A 23,083-nucleotide genomic window follows, 5' to 3' on the forward strand; every position below is an offset into this window, starting at 1 on the left:
GTCCTGGCACTGGACCCGGCTGCTCCTGCCCCCCTGCATATGGAGCCCGGGTGCCCCTGCCCCAGGCCCGATCTGGGCTGGGGCCGGGCCTGCATGGCTGCTGCAGGGGGCCGGTGAGCAGCCGGGGAGGAAGCCAGGCGGACGGACGCAGGGGTGTTAATTACAGTACAACTTTATTAATACTGGAATCTTCACAGTGCATTTGTTACTTGTAGCAGTGACTATTTAAATCAAGGGTGGGGGGTGGAGGGGGCAGGGAGGAGAGGAAAATTTATCCAAAAACGGACAGAAAAGAAACAAAATGGGCCAGATGGGATGGGGGAGGGGTGTGGTGGGAAGGGAAGAAAGGGTGAGTAGGAACCAGGAGCAGAGACCCGGGTGGGGAAATAAATTAAAAAAAAGGAACAAGTTAACAACAGCACCAGAAAAGTTACTTCAGTCAAAAGACGCTTTTGAAAAGAATATTTCTCTGTACAAAATGGGGAAAAAAAAAAAAAAAAGAAAGAAAGAAAGAAAAGAAAAGAAACGAACGTAAAGAAGTTCCCCAAACCGAAGTTTGTGATGCGGGCTGGTTGGCGCGGATCCCGAGGGGGTGGGCCTAAGAGGTGGTCACTAGATGGGAGACGGGCGGTCAAGGGGATGGAGGAGTTATGTACAGCCCTGGGGTGGCTTGGGGGGGAGGAGGCCTGAGCCTGGAGGGGTGGCTCTGCCATGCCCACCCCCCTCCTTGGGTCTCCCAAGTCACCCCCTACCCCACTGCTCCTTGCCCTGCTCATATCACACACCCTGCATCTTACTCCCTCCGCCTACCCGGGGAAATGCCAGCACAGCTCTGTGTTTGCCTGCCCACAACACCCCCCCCCTCCCTAAGGGGCCATCTGCTCTCCTGTCCTCTTCGGGCCCTCTCTCAAGATGCTCTAACCTGGGCTCTCGGGTTGGCCTGAGCAGTCAGCAAGGCTGTTCTCAGACCTAGCAACTTACAGATACCATCCTCCATCTGCCCTTGGGTGGCTGGGGGGGGGGGGCTCGGGGGGGCTCCAGGCACCCAGGGGCCACCTTGGTGCCCCAGACCTGCCTGGCCACCTTGCTTGGGCCCCGGTTCCCTGCACAAGAACTACCAGTAACTCCAGCCTGGTGCTGAGCCTCAGCCCCAATCCCTGCTCTCCCGACCCCAGAAGGCCCCCTGGCCTGTGGTCCTGCTGCCCTCCAAGCCCGGCCACCCTCACTGCCAGCCGGCGGGACAACAGGAAGCCCTCCACTCGCCCTAGACGCACCTGCTTCTACCTGCTTCGAGTTGGCGGGACTCAGCATGTGGAGGGGAGGGAACCCCCCACCCCACACCCACCACCAGCACAGGACTGGACTCCGGGGGGACCGCACTGGGTTGGCGTCTCCTCTGGCGACAGAGAGTCAAAGCCAAGCTCCCTGGGCTACACCCCAGCCCCATCCAAGCAGATGTGCTGGCCAACCCCCAACACCTGGCCTTCTCCAACCTTATTTTGGCTTTGCTCCAGAAACTGGAGGAAAAAAACAGCTGCCCGCTGGCTTTGAGGAAGCAATTTGGCCCTCCTCCTCCTGCCATGAGCCCACCGGGCCACTGTGAGGACCCCTGTCCCGCAGGCACTCTTGGACACCCTGTACGGTCCACCCTGTCCCCCCCCACAGTCCTGTCTAGTCAGCTCTTTCGCTATTATATTCATAAAATAACCCCCCACACCCTCTACCCAGCTCCAGCCCCTGTGCCCAAAGGTGGCCGAAACCGTGACCAAAGTGCCACCAGAGTTAAATTCTCAATGTGCCCATGTGAGGGCCACGCATCCGAAAGCAGCTCCCGGGGGGCCGGCCAGAGGACCGCCCCTCCCCCGCAGCCACACTGCCCCAGCAACAGCACGCTAGGACCTGAAGCCACCTTAGGCGCCACGGCCTTCTCCAAACACCTCCCCAAGACTCAACACAGGGCCCTGGGGCTGCGCGCCTCTTCCCTCCACAGGAGGCTGGGCCTCCCAACCTCAACCTGCTCCCCGCCATCCCGGGTAGCTTTTCAGTCAAAGCTCACACCTCAGCCGACTGGGCGCCGGGCCCCTCGGCAGACAGCCTGCCTGCCTGCCTGCCAGAACTCGGCAAGGGGAGAGAAAGGGGAAGGAGGGAGAGGGGCCTGGTCTCCAGGAGAGGCCCCAGGCAGGGAAGGCCCAGAGCAGGGCTCCCCCAGTGGGTGGGGGCGGGGGAGGGGGGGAGGGGGAGGCAGGGCCTGAGGAAGAGGAAGAGGAGGGGCAGAACAGGCAGGAAACATATAAAACAGGCTCCAGATCCAGTTCAAAGCCTGCAGGCTCCGAGCTGGCGGGCTTGGTTAAAGAAGTCACTTCCCATGGAAATGCTGAAATCCAAGATGAGAGTCTTTCCATCACGCGTGACTTAAAAAACAGAAAACCAAAGGCTTGCCTGGCTCTGCTGTCTCCTCTCTGTGCCTTCGCTCTGAGCGGCTGTGGGTCACTGGTCCGGCCACCTGCGTCACACGGGGCCAGAGGGCGGGAGGGTGGCGCCATCACAAGATGCGGGGCGCCGACCTGTCGTTGGTGACGGTCCTGCGGAGCCGCACCCCGCGGCGGATGGCCACCAGCATGTCTTCGGCCGGGGGGTCGCCGGAGGCGGCAGGGGGTGGGCTGGGCGTCTCAGTAGGGGCGGCGGCCGAGGCCAGGGCCGTGGGGAAGGGGAACTGGCCCTCGCCCAGGGCGTGGGCGCCCGCCACCAGCTCGCCGAGCTTCTCCACCAGGCTGTGGCGGTTGGCGGCCAGCTGCTGCTGCTCGTCGTCGTCGTCCGCCGCCAGCCCGGGGTAGCCGGCCGCCTCGGGGGCCGGGCTGGCCCACGCCGTGTTGGGCAGGCTCAGCCGCTTTGGGGAGGCCTTGGCCAGGTCCGCGGCCAGGGGCGAGGCGGCCTCGTCGCTGTAGAAGACGCACTCCTCGCTGCCCGCCCGCATGGGCCCCGCGTAGCCGGGGGAGTCGGGCACGGTGGGCGTCTTCACGGGGACGATGGGCGGCCGGATGGGGATGGGGCCGGCGCTGGAGAGCGCGCGGCGCACGGCGGGCTTGGTGGACGGCGTGCGGCGGATGGTGGCTACGCCCGGGGGCGCGCCCGAGGCGCTGGGCAGCCCCGCGGTGGAGGCCGGCCGCTTGGTCTGGATCAGGCGGCGGTAGTTCTGGGCGATGTTGCTGTTGCGGGGGATGGTGGATGACTTGTCGAACTCGGCGGGGCCCTCGCCGTCTGCGTCCCCGTTCACGGAGTAGCAGTCGTAGTCGGAGCCTGGTGACACGGGATGCGGTGGGCCGGGGCTCGGAAGGCCGGCTGATCCGCCCCGGCCCCGGCCCCAGGGCCTACCTTGGGACGGGATGGTGTCCTCGGAGCACGAGGGCGTGGTGGTCTGCGTGCTGTAGCCGCTGGAGTACTGCAGCGAGTCCCGACTGCTCTTCTGGTGCTCCAGACTCAGGCCGCGGGTCAGCACCATGGCCAGGTCACTGGCGGCGGGGGACACCTCCTCGCCGTGCTGGGGGTGGGAAGACTGCAGGCTGAAGCCCGGCTCCCTGCTGCCCCCCCTCAGCCCGGATTCCAGGTGGCTCCCGCCAAGAAGCCAGGGCTGGCCCCGACACCAGTTGCTGGGCCTTCAGGTACGGACCTGGGAGTGAAGGTGGGGCCCTGGCTGGGCTGCCGGAGAGCTGGCGCCTACCTTGGCTGCGATGGTGGCAGGGGACATGCGGGGTCGCGGTGCCTCCTCGCCGCTGGGGCCCAGGGCACCCCCGCTGGCCAGGCCTGGTTCTGTGTCTCGGGGGTGCTCCACTCGGTCCTTTCTCCGCTGCAGGCTGGTGCCCGAGGTCTGCTCGTGGGGGCCCGCCTTGGCCCAGTCCTGCAGGGGGTGGCGAATGGGTCAGGAGGCCCTTGGCCCTGTCATCCGCAGTGATGGGTCCCCTCACTATTGCTGAGGTTCAGGGTTTTCAGGCCCATATGCGGGTCAGGCCCATGATCATGGCCAAGGACAGAGCATGGAGGGTACCATGACCCCTCAGTCCCTCCAGGCCCAGGGGTAGGATAGCATGTCCCAGGAGGGAAAGATGTGTGTTGGGAGTGGCTGCAGGTGTGCCCAGGCGGCTTTTCCTGTGGGGAGCGGGCACCGTGTGCACCCCCCGCTGGTTGACCCTGGACCCTCCCTGCGTCCCACTGAGGTGGGGAGCACTGACCGAGGTGGGGGAGCTGCACTCGCTAACGGACTGGCAGGTTTCCGAGGCCTCTGAGGACGCAGAGCTGGAGGACTTCTGCCATGCAGAGGCGAGCAGGCGGGCGGACGGGGCGGGGAGGCCAGGAGGAGAGAGAACAGACCTGGTCACGGCGCCGGCATGCAGCGGGGTGCTCCGGCTCGGTGCCCCCCCCGCCCCCCCGCGAGCATCTGCGGCAGATCTCAGCACCCTGAGCGCACACGGCGGGCGCCGGCCGACTCCGCGGCCCAGCCCAAGAGCCAGAGGCAGTGAGAGTTCACAACAGGACTCGCTGCCCAAGGCCTGGATGTGGCGGGCCAGGGAAAGAGAGACACGAGGGAGGGCCGAGGAGTCGGTGGCGTCCCTGTTGTGTCAAAAGAACAAGCCTGCGGGAAGGAAGGAGTCCGGAGCTCCATCCTGCATGCGCAGAGCGGAGCTGCCTGTCCGCTGTCCACGCACAGATGCGACGCAGGCAACTGCATTTACAGGTCTGGAGTTGAGGGAGAAGACAAGGGTAGCAGCCACCAATCCACAGCCATGAGACAGAGAAAGGTCACCCCGGCAGCAGGGGCCGTTAGAAGGTTCGGGGCCTCAGGCAGGCCCATAGTCAGTGACTGGGAAGAGGAGGGTCCAGCCAAGGGGAGGAGCAAAGAGCTGCCAGAGAAGTGGGAAGAAAACCAGCAGCAGATGATGTTACAGAACTCAGAAGGAGCTGCCCCGCGGAAGAGGGACAGGCAGCGGTGCTAACGCTGCCAGGGGTCTATCAGATGAGGGCACAGAGGCCTCCCTGGAGACTTCAAGAACTAGGTCACAGAATGGTGGCGGCTGGGAGTCCACTTTTGAGTGGACCATGTGTGCAGGGGAGACTCCTGCTCTGGGCCGGTGCAGGGATCAGGTGGCCTGGGAAGCCCCCGACTCACAAGAAGACACAAGAATGAAAAGCAGCAGCCAGGGCGGACGTAGGACCATGAGGGCTCCTGAGGCACATGCTGAGAGCAATACAGTGACTGGGAGACTGGGAAGGGGCCAAGGTGAGGGGTAAGCCCTGCGATGGCCCGAAATAAGAGTCCAGCAAGAGGCGTGCAAAGGCTCCATTACTGGTACTGCACCTGCCCTGTCAAAGTCTTCAAATTCACCTTAATTTAGACCCCCAGGTTTTTTACAGTTTCTGGTGAACCAAGATCACCAAAATAAAAGGAAATAAAGCACCACAGGTGAGGCTTTGATGAAACAAGAAGCAAATGTGGATTTACCCATAGAATTGTGAAAGCAAACAAAAACCAACAGAAAAAGCATTAGGAACACCCCATGGGGGGCGCCTGGGTGGCTCAGTGGGTTAAAGCCTCTGCCTTCGGCTCAGGTCATGATCCCAGCGTCCTGGGATCGAGCCCCGCATCGGGCTCTCTGCTCGGCGGGGAGCCTGCTTCCTCCTCTCTCTCTGCTTACTTGTAATCTCTGTCTGTCAAATAAATAAATAAAATCTTAAAAAAAAAAAAAAAAAGGAACACCCTGTGGAAAAAGTCAATGTTAATTCAGGAACAAATACTTAAACTGGGCATAGAAAAAAAAAAACTTCCTAATCTGATAATAAAGAGTGTCTAGACAAATACCAATATATTTCCCTTGGAGTGGGGGGGAGAAAGAAGGATGCCCACGATCACCATTTCTGCTCAGTACTGGGAATCCTAGCAGGGCAGTGAGGCAAGAAGTAGCAGAAAGCAAAGGGATTGGCAAGGAAGAAAAAAGCAGTCATTACTCATCAAAAACATGATGGTTGTAAATGCAGAATTCTCACGAGTCTACAGTTACTAGAAATGATAAGCGACTTCAATAAAATTATTCAATATAAGATTAATATGCCAAAGAAAAAAACCCAAAGTTTTAGATATCAGCAACCAACAAACAAAAAAAACCTTAAGGAGCTAATATAATTTAAAATACTATCAACAGGGGCGCCTGGGTGGCTCAGTCAGTTGAACATCTGACTTGATTTCAGCTCAGGTCACAATCTCAGGGTCATGGGGTCCGGCCTCACATCAGGCTCTGCGCTCAGCGTGGAGTCTGCTTGTCCCTCTCCTTCTGCTCCCCTTCCCACTCGCTTACTCAAATAAGTAAATAATAAGTAATCTTTAAAATGAATAAATAAAATATCATCAATAAATATCAAATATCCCTAAAAAAATAAAAAAAAATCCAGTGATAGATGTGGAACACCTTTACATGCAAACTACAAAGCATCACTGAGAGAAGCAAAGGCCAAAATAAATGGAGAGACGTGAGCAATCCCCAGTCAAAACCCCAGGAGCTGCTGTTACTGTTGTTTTGATGGGAAATGACCAGCTGACATTAAGGGATACAAGGAATTGCGAAGGGCTAAAATTAGACAAGGGAATACTTAAGAATAACAAAGCCGGAAGATTTCTGTTAGCACGTATCAAAGTTTTGTATAAAGTGACAATAATTAAGACGGTATGGTCTTGGTATGAGAACATAAATCAACCAACAGACAGAATACAGACTCCCAAAATGGCTACAGGTACATAGATCACACCTGATTTATGGCAAAGAAGACACTGTAGTGCTGTGGGGGTAAGACACGGCCTCTTCAGTAACTTGCCAATTAGATATCTGTGTGGAAATATGACCCCCACCTCCTATTACACACGTGTGCGCACACGTGTACAATCAATTCCTGATGAGGAGCAGATCTGGGTAAAAGACAAAGACTTTTCTAGGGAAATATCTTTGTGACTTTGGAGTGCACAAACGTGGCTCAGAACGCAAAAAGCACAATGTAGGGGCACCTGGGTGGCTCAGTGGGTTAGGGCCTCTGCTTTCGGCTCAGGTCATGATCCCAGGGTCCTGGGATCGAGCCCCGCATCAGGCTCTCTGCTCAGCGGGGAGCCTGCTTCCTCCTCTCTCTCTCTGCCTACTTGTGATCTCTGTCAAATAAATAAATAAAATCTTAAGAAAAAAAAAAACCCACCTAGTAGAAAAACGGGCAAAAACATGAACAGGTCCTTCAGAAAAGAGGACAGCCAAGTGGCCTGAGAAGGTGCTCAACCTTATTCCTCATCAGTGACCTGCACATTAAAAACACAGGGCACTACCAGAAGTTCCCCCCAGAATGGCTAAAATGAAAAAGATGTAAAAACACCAAGGGTTGGTGAGGACAAGGAGCAGTCACCCCCCACTGTTACAGGAGTCTGGCTAAAATGAAAAAGATGAAAAACACCAAGGGTTGGTGAGGACGAGGAGCAGCCACCCCCCACTGTTACAGGAGTCTTGCCAGAAATGTGGGACCTCAGTCTAATTATGGGAAGACACCAGACACACCCAAACCGACAGATGTTCCATGAAACAGTTGACCGGTATCAAAAGTATCAAAGTCAGGAAAGAAGGACTGAAAAACCACCACGGATTTGAGGAGCCACAAGAGATCCGACAATTAACTGTGACTCAGGGTCCTGGGCTGGATCCTGCCCTCCTGGACCAGAGAAACGGGCAACATTTGAGAAAAGACCTTAGGCTCATCAATAGTATTGTAGCTACATGAGGGGTTAACATCAGGGGAGGCTTGGGAGGGGTAGGTGAGAAGTCTGTACTCTTTTGACCACTTTCCTACAAATCTGAAGTTATTTCAAAATACCAAGTTGGAAAAAAGCCTCAATGGAGAGGTTAAGTTCCTGTGACATGGAGAAAAAGGAAACTGGAAGACAGTCTTGAATAAATGCTCCAGAACATCATCTAGAGAAGGGAGGAGAACGAAAGTGTGAGAATTAAGAGGATACAGAGCAGAATAAATGAGAAGGTTTCACAACACACGGAATTGGAATCTCAGAGGGAGCCAATAGCAAGAATGAAAGTAGGAATACATAAATAATGGCTGAAAATTGGGGCGCCTGGGTGGCTCAGTGGGTTAAAGCCTCTGACTTTGGCCATGATCCTGTGGTTCTGGGATCGAGCCCCGCATCGGGCTCTCTGCTCAGCAGGGAGCCTGCTTCCCTCTCTCTCACTGACTACCTCTCTGCCTACTTGTGGTCTCTCTCTGTCAAATGAATAAATAAAATCTTTAAAAAAAAAAAAATAATGGCTGAAAACTTCCAGAACATATGAAAGACAAGAATAGAAAGAGGGAGGTATACAAACATATCAAATGAGGTTACGTAAAAACGAAACTGCAACTAGACACAAACTAAAGGGCAAAGATCTTCAAAGTAACCAGGGAGCAAAGTAAGCTCACTCACAAAGGAACAACAATCTGACAGACAGTAGACCTCTCAACTGACAGAAGCCAAAACACACATTGGAAAAATACCCAAGTGTGGAGAGAGAATAGCTACTACCTCAGAATCGTGTCCCTGGCAAAACTTTCAAGAAAGACGACAAAATGACACATGTTTACAGAAAAACAAAACCCAAGAATTTACTACTATAGATCTATGATCTATTCTAAAAGAACTTCTAAAGGGGGGAGCCTGGGTGGCTCAGAGGGTTAAAGCCTCTGCCTTCTGCTCAGGTCATGATCCCAGGGTCCTGGGATCGAGCCCCACATCAGGCTCTCTACTCAGTAGGGATCCTGCTTCTACCTCTCTCTGCCTGCCTCTCTGCCTACTTGTGATCTCTGTCAAATAAATAAATAAAATCTTAAAAAAAAAAAAAAAGAACTTCTAAAGGAAGTGCGATACTTCAGAAAGAAGATTTGAGGTGCAAGAAGAAATAATGAAGAAATGTGTAAACACATGGAGAAATCTAGACAAATATTGTCTGTGTGAAATGATAGTGAAGTTCAGGAGAAAATGTCATTTGTGAGTGTTATAAAAAAAATAGAGAGTAACATGTAATAGCTTATAAGTTGGGAAGAAGTGGGTGACCAAGTTAAAATAATGATTAAGATCCTTGAATTATTCAGGAAGTGAGACCCTTTGTAAGGGTGTATGGTAAAATTGCAAGGTATCCTGTAAAAGAAAAGAAACACAGTATAACTTACAATCTAGCAAGGGGAACAAATGGGAAAAAGAATAACAAATGGCAAGGGAAGAGACAAAAGAGGCAAAGAAAAAGCAGAATGAATAAAAAGAAAAAAGACAGGAATCCAAATATGTCAGTATCACAATAAATATAAATGGACTAAAAATACCGACAAAAAGATAGAGATTGTCAACCTGTATAAAAGAAAACCTAAGCATCTGCTGTTTTAGGAGCCTCAACTGAAACATAAAGATACAGTGAGTTTAAAAGCCAAGAGAAGGGGAAAATAATATATATCTTGAACAGAATACAGCTGAGATAGCTGTAGTAACATCCAACAAAAGAGACTTTAAGATGAAAGGCATTATAAGGAACAAAGGATCAACTACATCATGTTAGAAGATGCAAGTCACCACGAAAAGTTGACATTTTAAACATGGATGCACTTAATAAAAGAGTCTCAAAATGTATACAGCAAACATGCATAGAACTATATGGGAGAAATTAACAAATCTAAAATTTTTCAGTTAGACATAGGTGAAGCAGACAGAAATGAATGGAAAATGGGTAGAGATGGTCAGGGCAGACAACTCTTTCGAGAAATTCTGCTATGAAGGATACTAGGTAGTTGGAGGATAACATGGGGGGAAGGGAGAGCTTTTAAGATGCATGATGCTAGAGCTTGTTAGTGTTACTGATGGGAATGAGCCAGCACAGGGAGAGAGACTGAAAGTGTAATGGGGATATCCTTGAGCAAAAAACCCAAAACTTAAAATACTGAGCCCAAATGGAGGCACTGGCCTAGATGGGGAGGAATAGCAGACTGGATCCAAATGCAGTCACTCCTGACACCCTGATGATAGCCCTCTGGGCAGGCGGCCTGACGTTCTTTTGTCTTCTACTGTGGTCCCTCTGTTTGCCCATCTCACTGAGGCTGCAGGATCTAAGCCTGCTTCTGGGGAGATCTGCGGGGCTCCAGGGGATGACTTCTAGGGCCAGCCACCCCATCACAGTAAGCCTATGCAGGGGGAGGGTCACAAGGGATCAGAGCTGCTAAGCAGCCCCCTAGGGGCTCCCATGGCTGGAAGAAGGCAGGGGGTAGGGAATCAGGAAATGGTGAGGAAGTGGGGCCACAACAGCCCCCGGCTGATGCCTCTGTGGCCCATGCAGGTGGCTCTAACCTTCTCCACCTCTCCATAGCCAGGCTAGTCCCCGGTGAGGGGATCCTGGGGACCTCCAGGCCTGTTTCAACAGCTGCAGGCCCTGCAGACACTCCTCACCTGGCTGGTGATGTCGGAAGGCATGGGTGAGGGGGGCTTGGAGTAGGTGGCGTCCTGGGAGATGAAGCCAGAGTCGTGGGACGAGACACTGGAGAGGCGGGCGGCTGCGGTGGCTGGCTGGGCCAGGCTGCGGTAGCGACAGGTGGAACTGGGTGAGTATGTTTGGGCACCCCCAGGCCACGGGGCTCCGCCACCCTTGGCACCGCTACTGCTGCTGGGGGCACTGGGGGAGTGAGGGAGGGGGACAGCGGCCAGACAGGGAGACACAAGGGTGCGTGTGGAGGAGAGGGTGACAGACGAGGGTGGAGGAAAGAGGTGAGAGGCAAAGGAAGGAAAAGACAGTGTCAGACTACAAGTCGTGAGACCGGGGTGCCACAGAAGAGTTGGGTTGTGGGACGGTGGGGGGTAGGGGTGGGCAGGGGACCACACCCAAGAGCTGGCCCAGCACCTGCCCCCGGAGAACCCCAGGGTTCCAGGGCATCCCTAGGGCCAAGCCGTCACTCTGCTTCCTACTTGGCCATTAACAACCGAGTCACAAAGCATCAAACCCTGGCCCATTTGGGCTAGAACCCAACACAAGTCGGTTTCTGGATTGCCTCCTCAAAGTCTGATTTTTGCCATGAAATCCTAACTGGGTATCTAGGCTGTGGTGACTGTCTGTGTGAGTCCTGGACCCACCATTGTCCTCATCCCCTCTACCCCCTTGACTGTGTCCAGCTCTCCATAGCTCACACCCTCTGTGCAACCACTTCACACTTGGCCAATGAGGGTGGCCTTCTTTCTGAACGAGATGCTGAAGTTACTCAGCCCCCACCCTGGGTCAAAGGTGTCCTCTGACATCAACCCTTCCTGCCGTGATAGACACCTACCTGAGGTCCAAAAGACCTGGGCCCCCTCTCTCCCCAGGAGCTGCTGATGGCCATGTCCGCTTACCTCCTTGCCTAGGTGCCCAGAGGTGGTTCTGGGGAAGGGGAGCCTGGGACAGGGGGCCTGTCCTACCACTAACTCACTCTGTGCTCACTGCCCTCCCCACTAAGGAACCTTGAATCTTAAATGTCTCCTCCAAATGCTGTCCTAGTGCCAGCCCTGGAGGTGTCCCTGATCCTGAGCCTGCACTGTGATCGAACGAGACTCTGGGGGCCAGCATGGGCTGGGGTTCGGGCAAGAGGCAGTGGCCAGGAACCAGAGCTCAGGAACAAGCCAGGTTGGAGTGTCCCTTCCTGTGGGGCCTCAGCACACCTTCCCAGAAGCATCTGTGCCCCTCCCTGATTTTAGATTCTTACTATCCCTCCACACCTGCCAACAGTTGCGCAATGCCACAACCCAGGCCTCAGTTTCCCCTTCGGTGAGATGGAGATACCACCATACCTGATATGGTGGTGTTAGGATTCAGTGAAGAAAACGCATAAAGCACTTAGCATGGCCCCTGGCACACCGTGACTGCTCTGTAAACGAAGCTGCTCTGGCCCCCGCCACCCCGCTTCCTGCTACCACACGCGTGCATGGGCAGCAGCCTCGACACACAGGTGCGTCTGTCCTCCATGCTTGCGCGCAAATTCCTCTGTGATGCACTTGTGTGAATTCTGGGGCCCGGAAGCAGCTCTTGATGCAGCTTTGCCGGGAGCTCCCCCATCCTCTCCTTGGGGGCCCTCGCCTCCCAGCCTTGCCCCCCGACCCCGTCCACCCTGCACTGACCTGCACATGCTGGACTTCCGTGAGCCAGAGCCGCCGGGCGACGATGGGGGCGTCTGGTAGGACCAGCTATAGTCCGAGCCCTTCAGGTCTTTGATCACCTGGACAGGGACAGGGACAGGGGCGGGGTCACTGGAGCCAGCCTTCCTCTGCAAAGACTCTTACTGTGTTCTGGGGGTCTCCACAGAGGTCTGGTAGGGCCAGTGGTCCCCCACTCTCTTCCCTATTGAGAGCCAAGCCTTGGCAAGAGACCCTCCAGGGGAGTCTGAAAGCAGGGCTGCCGGAGGAGGGGGAAGGGGAACATCAAGGGAGACTCTGCCCCCCCCACCTCTCCCCCTCCCCGGCTTCTCAGGGATGCTGCCCCCTACTAGGGGGTAGCCACTGGAGAACCAGGTGTCCCTGGGGACTCACTGTCCTGGCAGAGCAGCCCAGAGAGTGACCATGAGGGACACCATGGGGCTCAAACCTTGGCTCTGCTGTGGCCTCAGGCAAGTTCCTGGAACCTCAGCGGCCCTGTGAGCAGCCCGTGGTTCCTGTCTTGCAGGGCCACTGGTGGGGGCGTTCAATGGGATGGTGTAGAAAGTGCCTGGTACAGTGCCAGGCACACGGTAGGTGCCGGGTGAGAGCAACGTCACGGGCCTGTCCAGGAGGACCGCCCCTTGTGCAGTGGGACACGACGGTGAGCCGAGCAGGTGGTAAGTGTGGGCAGGTGTGTCTGTGTGCCTGGGACCAGGGGAGGGGACAGGTTCTGGCTACAGATGACAGGAAAGTGTCACCAAATCTGGCTTGTTCAGGGAGAGCCTAGGGGCAGACACGGGGCCCAGTGCCATGGGACTGCCCCACTTCTGCTCTCAGACGGAGGCTCCCACTGGGTCCTGGGCACAGCATCCCTCCCTGGGGCAGGTGCTCTTGGATGTCCCACAGTGTGTGTTAGGACGTGTCTGGTCCTCTGTCCTCTTTTTCCCTTTACCGTCCCCAACCAAGGGCGGGCCAGCCCCACCCCTGTCCCCAGCCCCCAGGCCTGGCCGCACCTGCTCGCTGGCGGGGGGCAGCTTGTGGGGTTCGGCCGTCAGCACCACCAGGTCGTCGATGATGCCCTGCAGGTGCGTGATCTCTCCCAGCATGGTCAGCTCGCCGTTCTGGGGAAGCCGCGGGTCAGACCCACCGGCCCTGCCCATGCCCCCCACCCTGGAGGGACGGGCCTGCCCTGGCTTCTCCCCTCTCACCCAGCGCTGCTCAGGCCTGACGGAGGCTGGACCCGGACACCCTGGGGCCACTGTGACCATAGGTCCAGCCTGAATTAGCGCATCACGAGCTACGAGACCCGCCTTTGGGCGGTGAGCACGCGGCTCCGAAGACGTGCGGCAGGGATGACCGAGCCGCGGCCTTTCTCAGAGGTCGCGGGATCAACCCTGAGCCCGGTCCCACCTCCTGGGGCCACGGAGTCACCCAGAAGGACTCCCAGCAGCGGCTCCCGAATCCTGACTCGGGATTTCCTCAGTTTCTTGGAGACCCTTCAACTAGCCCAGCGGCGGGGATGCGGAGGACAGCGCCGATTCCGAGGGACGCACCACCACAGGCTGCAGGAACGCGATGAAGGTGCAAAAGCGCCCGCGCTCCTCGATCAGGGCCCGGCGCACCGCCTGCTTCTCCGTCTCCTCCAGCAGCAGGTACATGTCGTTGACGTCCTGCAGGGCGCTGTCCAGCTGAGGCTGCAGGTCTCCTTTCCCTGGAGGGGTGGGGAGGAGAGGCCGCGCTGGGGACGCCGCCCGGCTCGCCGCGTGTGTGGCTCAGGCCCCGTGGTACGTCCCTGGAGGTGGGGCTGGGCACTGCCACAGGGGTCCCGGGGACTGGGGAGGGCAGCCAGGACTCCAGGGCTTGTGCCGGGGCTGGTCCCAGAGCAGGCAGAGAGGACAGACAGACACACACACACAGGAAAGACACCAAAGCTGCAAAGCCACCGGGGACCTGGAGTGGGCGGAGCCCACCGGGAACCACCCCGGGAGCAGGTGTGCCCAGGGGAGTCCAGCAGAGGCCTCCACAGCTGAGACTTCCAGCCCTGGGGGTACCCTCACTGCCTGTGGGCCAGTACCCCCTCACCTCACCGGGCACAGGAAGAGGACAAAGTAGAGCCAGAGGGCTCAGCTGTAGGCCAGGCTACTGAGGGGTGTAGGGGCTAGGAGAACTAGGGGCTGGGCGCCTGGGGAGGGGAAGGGGCTTTTCTCAGTGTGGGCTCCCACTCAGCTCAGGGAGTGGTGCCCAAGGACAGCAACAGCGACACAAAGCGGTAGCAGCAAGAGAGAGAGAGAGAGGCAAGAGGATGATGGAGAGATGGTGAGACAGGAAGGGAGAAGGCAACAGGTAATGGGGTAGGCCTGGTGGGGGGGGTAGCCAGGGCCTGCGCCCCCCACCCTGCCCACTCCAACCCCTCTTGGCCTGGCAGACTGACCCAGCAGTGGCCGGGGACTCATCCCTGGCCAGGGGCCCCTGGAGCCCCAGGGGGACTGTGCCCCGGGCCCCTCCCTCGCTGGACCGACCGCCTTCCTCGCTCCTCCTTGGCCTGGAGAGGCTCCTTCCAATGGCCCTGAGCTGGGGGAGACAGACAAATGGGACAAGGACGGGAGGAGCAGCTGGAGGGACGGACATTTGACTTACCAAGTAGCTCTACAGGAAGGATGTGGGAGGAGGAGAGGAGAGACAGAGAAAGAAAGAATGTGTGAAAGACAGCCGGATGGAAAGAGCCACTCCTGGGGCAGGGGTGTGGGTGCCTGGGCCTGTGGGGCCTCCTGCTGCCTCCCTGGGAGGGGAGGGCCTGGGCCAGGTCTGGGGTGCGGGAGGCTCCCTCTGTCCCACCCAGCAGGTTGGAGGGTCTTGTCCAGGACAGGGTCCCTCCAGCCAGGATGGCTCCCTGGGGCACCCCATAGGGTGTGGGGGGTATGGAGTGGGGCGCCGGGGGGCGACGCGTCAATGGGCCGCTGTGGGCTCTACCTTTGCGGGCTTTCTTCTGCAGCTTCAGCGTGTCTGAAGACTTTTTCTTGATCTCATGCCGGGCTCGCTTGTACTCTGCACACGGGGTGAGAGAGGAGTGCGGTGATGCGGCGGGCAAGGGGGCGGTGTGTGTGTGTGTGTGTGTGTGTGTGTGTGTGCACGCGCGCGCGCTCTGCACAACGGGGGCAGGAAGCCCTGGCCCCAGCCCAGGACCTACCTTTTGCGTGGTCCTTGTCCAGCTGGTTGGCCGACTTTTTCCAGTCCTCGATGCGCTCCTGCAGCGGGTTGATGAGGCTCTCCAGCAGCGCGCTGTGGGAGGCGCGGGAGGGTCAGGGCCACCAGCGGGTTCTCCCTGCGCCCCCCCTGCCCGCCCGCCCGCCCGTGGCGCCCACTCACTTGGTGAACTGCCGCAGCTTGGTCTCGATGCTGCGGTGGCGCATGCACATGCGCGTGAGCGCCGAGCCAATGTCCCGGGTGGCCCCTGGCGAGGCAAGCGCGCAGCTTGGAAAGGGGCCCCGCGGGGGCATCTGCAGTCCCAGCCTCGGCCACGAGGGGGCGCGCCGGCCCGCGAAGACCGAGCTTGCAGCCGGTGCCCCGACCCCAGCATTGCGCGATCCCGCGCTGGGATCCCGCGATCCACTGAGTGGGGGATTTGGTCGGTTCTCAAGTATTTGCCGAGACTCTCCGTGCGGGACCAAGGCCCTGCCCATCCCGGCCGTGCCCGCCTGCTGCAGCTGGGGGTGGTCGGGTAGTCTGGTGGTCAGGCCGGCATGAGAGACTATCGGAAGGGCCTGCCCAAATCCCCTCCAGTCCTGGCGGGAACCCCCTCCGGATGCCCAGAGCAAGCGCCCGCTACCTTGGTTCTCAGGGGACCCGGGTCCTTGCTACTTGAACTAGAAGGCAGAGGAGACGGCAAGGCTGCCCCTGCGTGCTCTCAGACGGACGGATGGGGGGGGGGTGAGAAGCAGCCATGGTCAGACGCCACTGTGGCAGAGGATCGAGCTGATCGAGGAACCTCCACTGATCGAGGAACCTCCGCTGTAACATCCCTATCACCGTTCGCCCACCCCTGCTCGCATGCCATTAGTGATAAGAGGCTCACTCTCTCCACGACCAGCCTATTCTATTAGGGAGCAGAATTCAGGGTCCCAACTCTAGGCCCAGTGTCCTCTCCCTGGCTCACATTTCGCTCAGCCTTTCCAGCCTCCAAGCCCAACCTGGGGCATACCCAACCTCCAGCCACGCCCCCTCCCCACCTCGGGTGTTGGTGGCCATGTCTGCCACTTTCTGGAAGGCATCCAAGAAGGCCACAGCAGCCAGCACAGTGGTCCTGGGGAGATGGACAGTGGGACAGTGTGTGGGTGAGGTGTCCTCTCCTCTGCCCGTCCCCTCCCCAGTGGGGGCACCCTCAGGAGCCTCACCTCAGCTGGGAATGCAGCTTCGTGGCCTTGGAGTTGAAGTCCTCCCAGATGGGGTAGGAGCTCTGCGGAGGAGACGGAGAGGTAGTGAGACTGAGGAGGCTTGCAAGGCTCCACCTGGGCTGGGCTCCCTACTGCCTCCGTCAGGATTCGGGGCAGTTGCTGAGACAGTGGCCCTGCCCCCATGGAGACGGAGGCTCCTGGGCCTTCCGGGGTAACAGAGGACCCAGGACAGAGCCCTGGGGCATAAGGAAGGCCTGGCCGTGGGAACGACTTGCCTTTGCTCATCCCTCCCTGACAGGAAGTCCGGCCTACGGTCTACAGTGGCTACCATTTTGGCCTCCACCCTCCATCAGGGGAGACGGGAACAATAAACGGCAGGTTCTGTCTCCTCGGGGCTCCCCTGGGTTCTGGCAGGGACTCTGGGCTGAACTGCATGAGGGGAACCATGTCCCTGTGGACACAGGCGGGCTAGTCCACACAGCAAGGGAGGGGCAGAGGGCCAGTGTGCACCAGCAGGGCTCAGGGATGCCGGTCTCAAACTGGGGTCTCTGGGGATCCCCCCATCCCGGGCCCCGGAAGCTGCTACTGGCCCAGACACCCATCCATCCCAGGCCGGCAGCAGTGGCTCCCAGGCCCGGGGAGGCTGTGACTGCTCCAGGGCCCAGCCAGCCTGCCCAGGACAGCCAGGCCCCAGGCTGAATGGGGCCTTGTGCGGCCAACAGAGCCACCTTTCTCCACCCCCAGTTCCCCTCCCCTCCTGGGGACACAGTGTGGCCTTTATCCCAGTCTGGCCCAAAGCTCTGAATTGGGAGGGGGTTTCCCAGTGGGGAGGCTGGGCTCTTGGCGACCAAGTTGTCCAGTCTGATCAAGGGGTTTTTCTGGTTAACGTGCCCTCCCATGGTGGCTGGGTCCCGGAGAAACCTCGGCCCTGGCCTGAGGGCCCCGTGGTGGCCTGGATGCTTGAAGGGGAGCCCAAGGCCAGCAAAGCCCCGGCCCCAGAGGGCGTCTCCCTTCCAAGTAGGCTGGGGCGCTCGGTGCTGGGGAAACAGGGAAGGCAGAGACCCCAGGCCTCAAGGCTTCAGAAGGAGGCTCTGCCAGATTGGAAGCCAAGGGTAGGTTCGAGATGGCCTCTCCAGCTGAGGACAGCCTGCAGGGGTGGACAGGAGACAGGACAGCTTCTGACAGCCTTAGCAACTCCCTCTCCTCCCCGCCCAGCCGGTGCCCAGAGAAAGCAAATATTTGAGAAGTTCACACAGGCTGGCGCAGGCCAGGGGAGGCTGTGGGTGGGCTGTCTCCGTATGCGTGCAGTTCAGGGTCAAGGAGCCTGGTAGGTTGTCCCTGGCAATCCCAAGGAGCTGACCCTCACCTTGGCACCCCCAAGAGTCTTCTGAAAGGTGGAGCGCTCACATCGCCTCAACATCCCAGCCCCAAAGCCTTGCTAAGACCCCTAGGGAGAGGGGCCAAATGCTGAGGAGAGAGGGGTCCAGGGGCAGGTGTCCTGACCCCCAGGACATCTTCTGAGCCCCTCAGCAGACTCTGGGCGGGCTTGGAACACAAGGGACAGACCAGTCATCTTCCCGGCCTCCAGCCAGCCAGGCTCACTTCTTCCTAGACTTTCACCCCGTCAGCTTTCCCAGTGGGGAGGGGACAAGATGTGGTGAGGGGGAGGCCCGAGGGGCCCTCAGCAGAGAGACAGGCGCACCTTGGTCTCTAAGGACTGGGGCTCTGCCCCACTGGTAATTCATAAAGGACCCCGGAGATGTAGAGGTGGTGGTGGTGGGGCGGCTGGAGCAGCCAGGGTCCCAAGGATGAGTCTTCAGGGTTCATCTGGGCCCACACCCTCACCCTGGCCATGCCCGGGTCGTCAGGCTCTGAGACTCTGGGTTCCCACTCGCGGCGGTGACAGCTGCCGGCCGAGCGCTCACCGCAGCCGGAGCGCGTCGGGTCCTCAGCACAGCCCCGCGAGCTAAACACGACCGTCACCCGCATTCTGCACGGCAGGAAACTAAGGCTCAGAGGGATTAACTGACGGGCTCAAGCCCTGCGGATGGCAGGGGCAAGCTCTGATCCCATGTCTGACCGGTCACTACACTCACTTCCAGGGTATAGAGCGGTGAGCATCTGGGAGCTTCGAGGAGAGGAGGGGACAGGAACTGCAGGGTCAGGAGAAACACCCGCTCTGTCCCCAGTGCCTGTCACTAGAGGTGCTCAGGTGGATGGCACGCGACTGACGTGGAGGTGGCTGGGACTCCTGGCCCTTGGAGACTCGGTCTCTGACCTGGGGTTCGGGGGTGTTGGTAGTCCTGGCTGTGACCCTAGAGAGAGGGCTTTCTGGGACGAGGGCTGGACCAGGGCTCTACTCTGGGCCTCAGTTTCCTCACCTGTCAAATTGGACTGGGAACTGCACCTACATCTCTGGGTCCGAGTGGAGACTCCAGAAGGCACTGTAGAAGCACTCAGCACCTTGCCTAGTACAGGGCTCAGTCAATGCTGGCTGAAAACAGGGGACACAGGATCCCCCCCATCTGCGGAGGCCCCTCCCACAGGGCAGGGCCTATGGGAGGACAGGCAAAGATTATGGGCCCACTTTCTGGATGGGTCAGTGCCAAGTGGAGGCCCCCCTCGCTCAGTTGAAGGCACTTTGCCCTGTTCTGCCATCTTGGGCAAGCCTCTGCCCCTCTCTGAACATCGGCGGGCGGCCTGGCAACCAGTGGGCATCTGAGCTAAGTGAGGCACAGAGGCAGGGAAAGCTCCTGAGCACCCCACCCCAACCCTGACCCAGAGGCCTCCTCCCAGCCCTCCAGCCTCCAGGTGCAGCTCAGGGTCTCCGGCTCCAGGTGCAGCTCCGGGCGGCTTCCCTCCACCTCTGCTGCCGACCCCAGGACGGAGCCGGGGCTTCCAGGGGAGCAGCTATGGGGCTGCGGACAGGCCTCATGGGGCAAGCTCGGTCTCCCCAGCTCAGCCCCCTTCCTCTATGCAAGCCCCCGCTGCTTCTGGGGCTCAGACCAGTGAGGGAAACAGCCAGAAGCTGCCTCCCCAAAACCAGGTGATCAACCTCCAGGTGGTCCAGTCCCCTGCTCTGTCCCTGGCCCAAACACATGCATATGTCCTAGGTACTTGGCATCACCCCAGGTGAAACTGCCACATGTCAGAAAACCCGGCCTGAATCTCTTGCTGTATCTCCCTTTTCCTTCTGTCTGATCTCAAAGGTCCTTGCAAATTGCCTGGGGAGAGACAGTTATGTCCCTCTTTTCAAGAGAGAAGCTGCTGCTCTCTGCAGTGTTAGCGGCGAGGCTGTCAGCGGGAGGAGGGGGCGGGAAGGTCCCATTCTCTGCCAGCCCTGGAAGTAGCGGGGTGGGGGGGGGGGCAGGTGGTCTGAGCTGTCTGGTCCTAGAAAGGGATCCCAGGGCCAGGGCTGCGATGTCCCCAGGACAGCAGGGCCTGCTGAGGACAGAGAGGGGACAGGACTTCGGAGGGCTGGTAGGAAGGCCCAGAGGTAGAGCTGCAAGGGATGGAGGTCTCAGGGGAGCACGCTCTGTGGGGTTGGGGGACATCTGTATGCTGCTCACCCTGTAGTTCTCAGTGGTGATGGCCTCAGGCCTCTTCCAGGGGCAGGGATCCAGCAGCTGCCCCTAGGGCTGTTCCCTGGGTAGCACTGGGAGCCTCCGGAAGGGCCTGCCTGGGCACTGTGGGGCTAGCTGCACTAGGCACTGTGTGGTCTCTCCTCCTGGGCCTGTCATGTCACCGTGGGATTCTGTGTTGTATACTTGGGAGTGTGTGACAGGGTGGGGGCTCTCTGGAGTTCATGTGCAGAGCCCGGTTCTTTCCCTTGCCCCACAGTCCTGCCTCAGAGGAGAAAGACAGGAGCGTTGTTCCCGGCTCCCATCCTGTCACTGGGGCTGCAACTCCTTGCTGCCTAGTCAGCCTGGGGCAGCCCTGCCAAGCCCTGGCCTCTCTGGGGAGAGGATCTCCCTCGCTCCCCAGATCAACAGAGAGGACTGAGGTCAGGGACAGAGTCCGACAGTCTCCTTAATGACCTTGAGCCAGTCCCAGGCCTCAGTTTCCCCACCTAGTGAGCCAGTGGTGGGCCAAGAGTTGGTGACCTACTCCTGTCCGGCCAGTCGTGGGGAGGTGCGGGGTTGGGGGTTGGTGAAGGCCTGGGGTGGTAGTAGGCTCTCCCTTGGGGATCCTCCAGAAACCCAAACCCTCTCCCTTCCTCCTTCCAAGGTGAGGACAGAGGCCTTGGGATGCAGGGACAGTCAGCCTGGAGACCTTGGAGTCCTGCAGCTTCCTAGCGCCTGTTTCAGGGGACCTGGGCAGGGGTGTGTTGGGGTGGGGGCGTGCAAGAGTCGCAGGGTCGAGCACAGAGGCCGAGGCCGGCGGTGAAGGAGTTAACGGTTCTCTGCCTTATTATTTTCCCCTGCTTTGGCGGTGACAGCATTGTCTGGGCTCCAGGGCCGTCGGGGGGCGGGGTGGTGGTGGTGGTGGTGGTGGTGCGGCCGCCGCGGAGGGTGCAGGGTAGCGGTAGGGGGCGGAGGCCGGCGAGACCCGGGACCCATCACATTAGGACCGTGGAGTCGAAACCCGAGCCAAACCTCATTGATGATTTGGGGGCTGGGGGCACAGGGAGCCCGCGTGTGAGTAGCCTCCGGTGGGGACCCCGCGGGGGCGCTACGGCCCGGCGACCCCGGACAGAGACCCCGGGGCGCCGCCTGGACACCCCGACACACGAACACCAGCACCCCTCAGACGGGGACCCCGAGACCCAGGCACACAGCCGACGCAGGCCGGACGCGTTCAGACAAGGACACACACAGCGCGGCGCGCGCACACAGCGGGGCCCGAATGCCCGCCGCCACTCGTCCCCAGAGGGACCCGCACCCGCGCGCCCGCCGGGCACCCGGCCCCGCCGCACCCCATTACCTTCATGTCGTTGACGATGGCCTGGAAGAGCCCGCCCAGGGCGCCGCACTCCTTCTCCGCCGTCTCCATGCTCCGGCCGGGCGGCGGCGGCGGCGGCAGCGGGCGCGGGCAGGGGCGCGGGGCGCCAGCAGCCGAGGGAGCCGGGCGCGGCGGGCGCTCGCTCCGAGGCCGGGCCGGGCCTCCGCCTCCGGGCGGCGCTCAGCGGCCGGCCGCGCGGCGCTCGGGGCTGGCGGGCCGCGGCGGGGCGGCACGGGCCATGGCGCGGCGGGGCGGGCGGGCGGGCGGCGCGGGGGGCGCGGCGCGGGCAGCTGGCGGCGCGGCCTCGGCGCGGGGACTGGAGCGCCGGCGGTAATCCGAGCCGCCGCGGCTCGGGCGTCACGTGGGCGCGGCGGAGGGAGGACCGCGGCGGGGGTGGGGGGCGGGGGCTGTGGGAAAGGCCGGCGGGGCGCAGGCCCATTCAGCGCCGGAGCCCGGCTTTGAAATCCGAGCCCGGGCGCAGCCGGACTGGCCGGGCGAGCGGGGCCGGCGGGCTCGGGCGCCGCTGCGGGCCGGGGGCGGTGCTGGGGCGGGGCCCGCGGGGCTGCCTGGCGGGTGGAGCCCGGGAGTTGGGTGTCTGCCCCAACCCCCCGGGAAGGGGCTCGGCACCCCATTCCAGCCTGTGGTCTCGGGCCGGGGTCTTCGGGCGCTTTTAGGGATCGGGCGGTGGGCTGGACTCCTCTGGGGGCGTCCCGCGGGCGCAATACACGACACACAGCGGGGGGGCGTGGGGTGTCGCCTGCCTTGGGACGTTCCATCCCAGGCAATGATGAGTCCGCATGGTCCTCCAGAAGCTCTTTGGCTGCTTTTCCAAGCGGGGCCGAAGCCACTCGCATTGGGGAGTAAGGGAGAGGGCAGGATGAGCTTTTGGGGTGTGGTGACCGGGTCGGGGCAACCTGCTTACTCGGCAGCGGGGCAGAGGTGGGCTGCCGGCCCCAGTCCCCGACGCCTGGGCGCACGTATTTGGGGACGCACGCGGTGTTCACGTGGACAACGGGCAGCGAGTTATGCTCTTCGTCCTGTAGACTCCAGGCGGGGAAACCCACCCTCCCCGAGAGGCGCAAACTCATTCTCCCCCACCCCCGGCGCCTTCATGAGAACCACCTGGGCGCTCATTAGGCCACTCAGAGGCTGCCCAGAGCTGGAGTCTGGTGGACTCAGGACCAGGCGTGTGCTACTGCGGCTTATTTAGCCAAATCAAGGTGGGCACCTGAGATGCTTCCTCAGTCCCTGCCCTTCCATTTCCAGTGATGTGCAGCCTGTAGGGCATGCCCTTTCATTCAGAAACTCATGGTTTGGTTCCCCTGTTCAAAGGGGACGTGGCTGCATTCCCCAGGGGAATCTGGGTGGAAAAGTCAGGTGCCTGGGAAGGTAGGGTTCAGGGTTTCAGGCCAGGCCAGTGCTTGGTGGTCTCCAGGAAGGGGCGGGTCCCAGTGGTGAGAGTGGGACCCAGAAGAGGCCCATCAGGGAACTGTCAGGTGACCAGCCTCCAGGTGTAGCCAACACTCCTTGAGGCAACATGGTCCTGGAG

The 23,083-nt window shown here is 59.7% G+C and overlaps 1 protein-coding gene across 6 annotated transcripts; it reads right to left on the minus strand.

Moving 5' to 3' along the window:
- Positions 1-156: 156 nt before the first annotated feature.
- MTSS2 (MTSS I-BAR domain containing 2) lies at positions 157-21,652 on the minus strand. Of its 6 annotated transcripts, none has more exons than XM_082712225.1 (14): positions 21,517-21,651; positions 16,594-16,655; positions 16,429-16,502; positions 15,569-15,653; positions 15,390-15,481; positions 15,173-15,247; positions 13,756-13,913; positions 13,216-13,323; positions 12,188-12,285; positions 10,493-10,619; positions 4,227-4,301; positions 3,719-3,895; positions 3,373-3,538; positions 157-3,297 (listed from the first exon to the last, which is right to left on the minus strand). In XM_082712225.1, the coding sequence occupies exons 1-14, from the start codon at positions 21,583-21,585 to the stop codon at positions 2,543-2,545; spliced, it is 2,121 nt and encodes a 706-aa protein (XP_082568351.1). In that variant the 5' UTR covers positions 21,586-21,651; the 3' UTR covers positions 157-2,542. The 6 variants fall into 6 exon arrangements, with proteins under 6 accessions (XP_082568351.1, XP_082568349.1, XP_082568353.1 ...); XM_082712223.1 differs by having other exon boundaries at positions 10,493-10,715; XM_082712227.1 differs by lacking the exon at positions 13,216-13,323 and having other exon boundaries at positions 21,517-21,652.
- Between the last annotated feature and the right edge of the window lie 1,431 nt (positions 21,653-23,083).

Source organism: Mustela nivalis (genome assembly GCF_964662115.1).
Source record: "Mustela nivalis genome assembly, chromosome: 18".
Taxonomy (NCBI): domain Eukaryota; kingdom Metazoa; phylum Chordata; class Mammalia; order Carnivora; family Mustelidae; genus Mustela; species Mustela nivalis.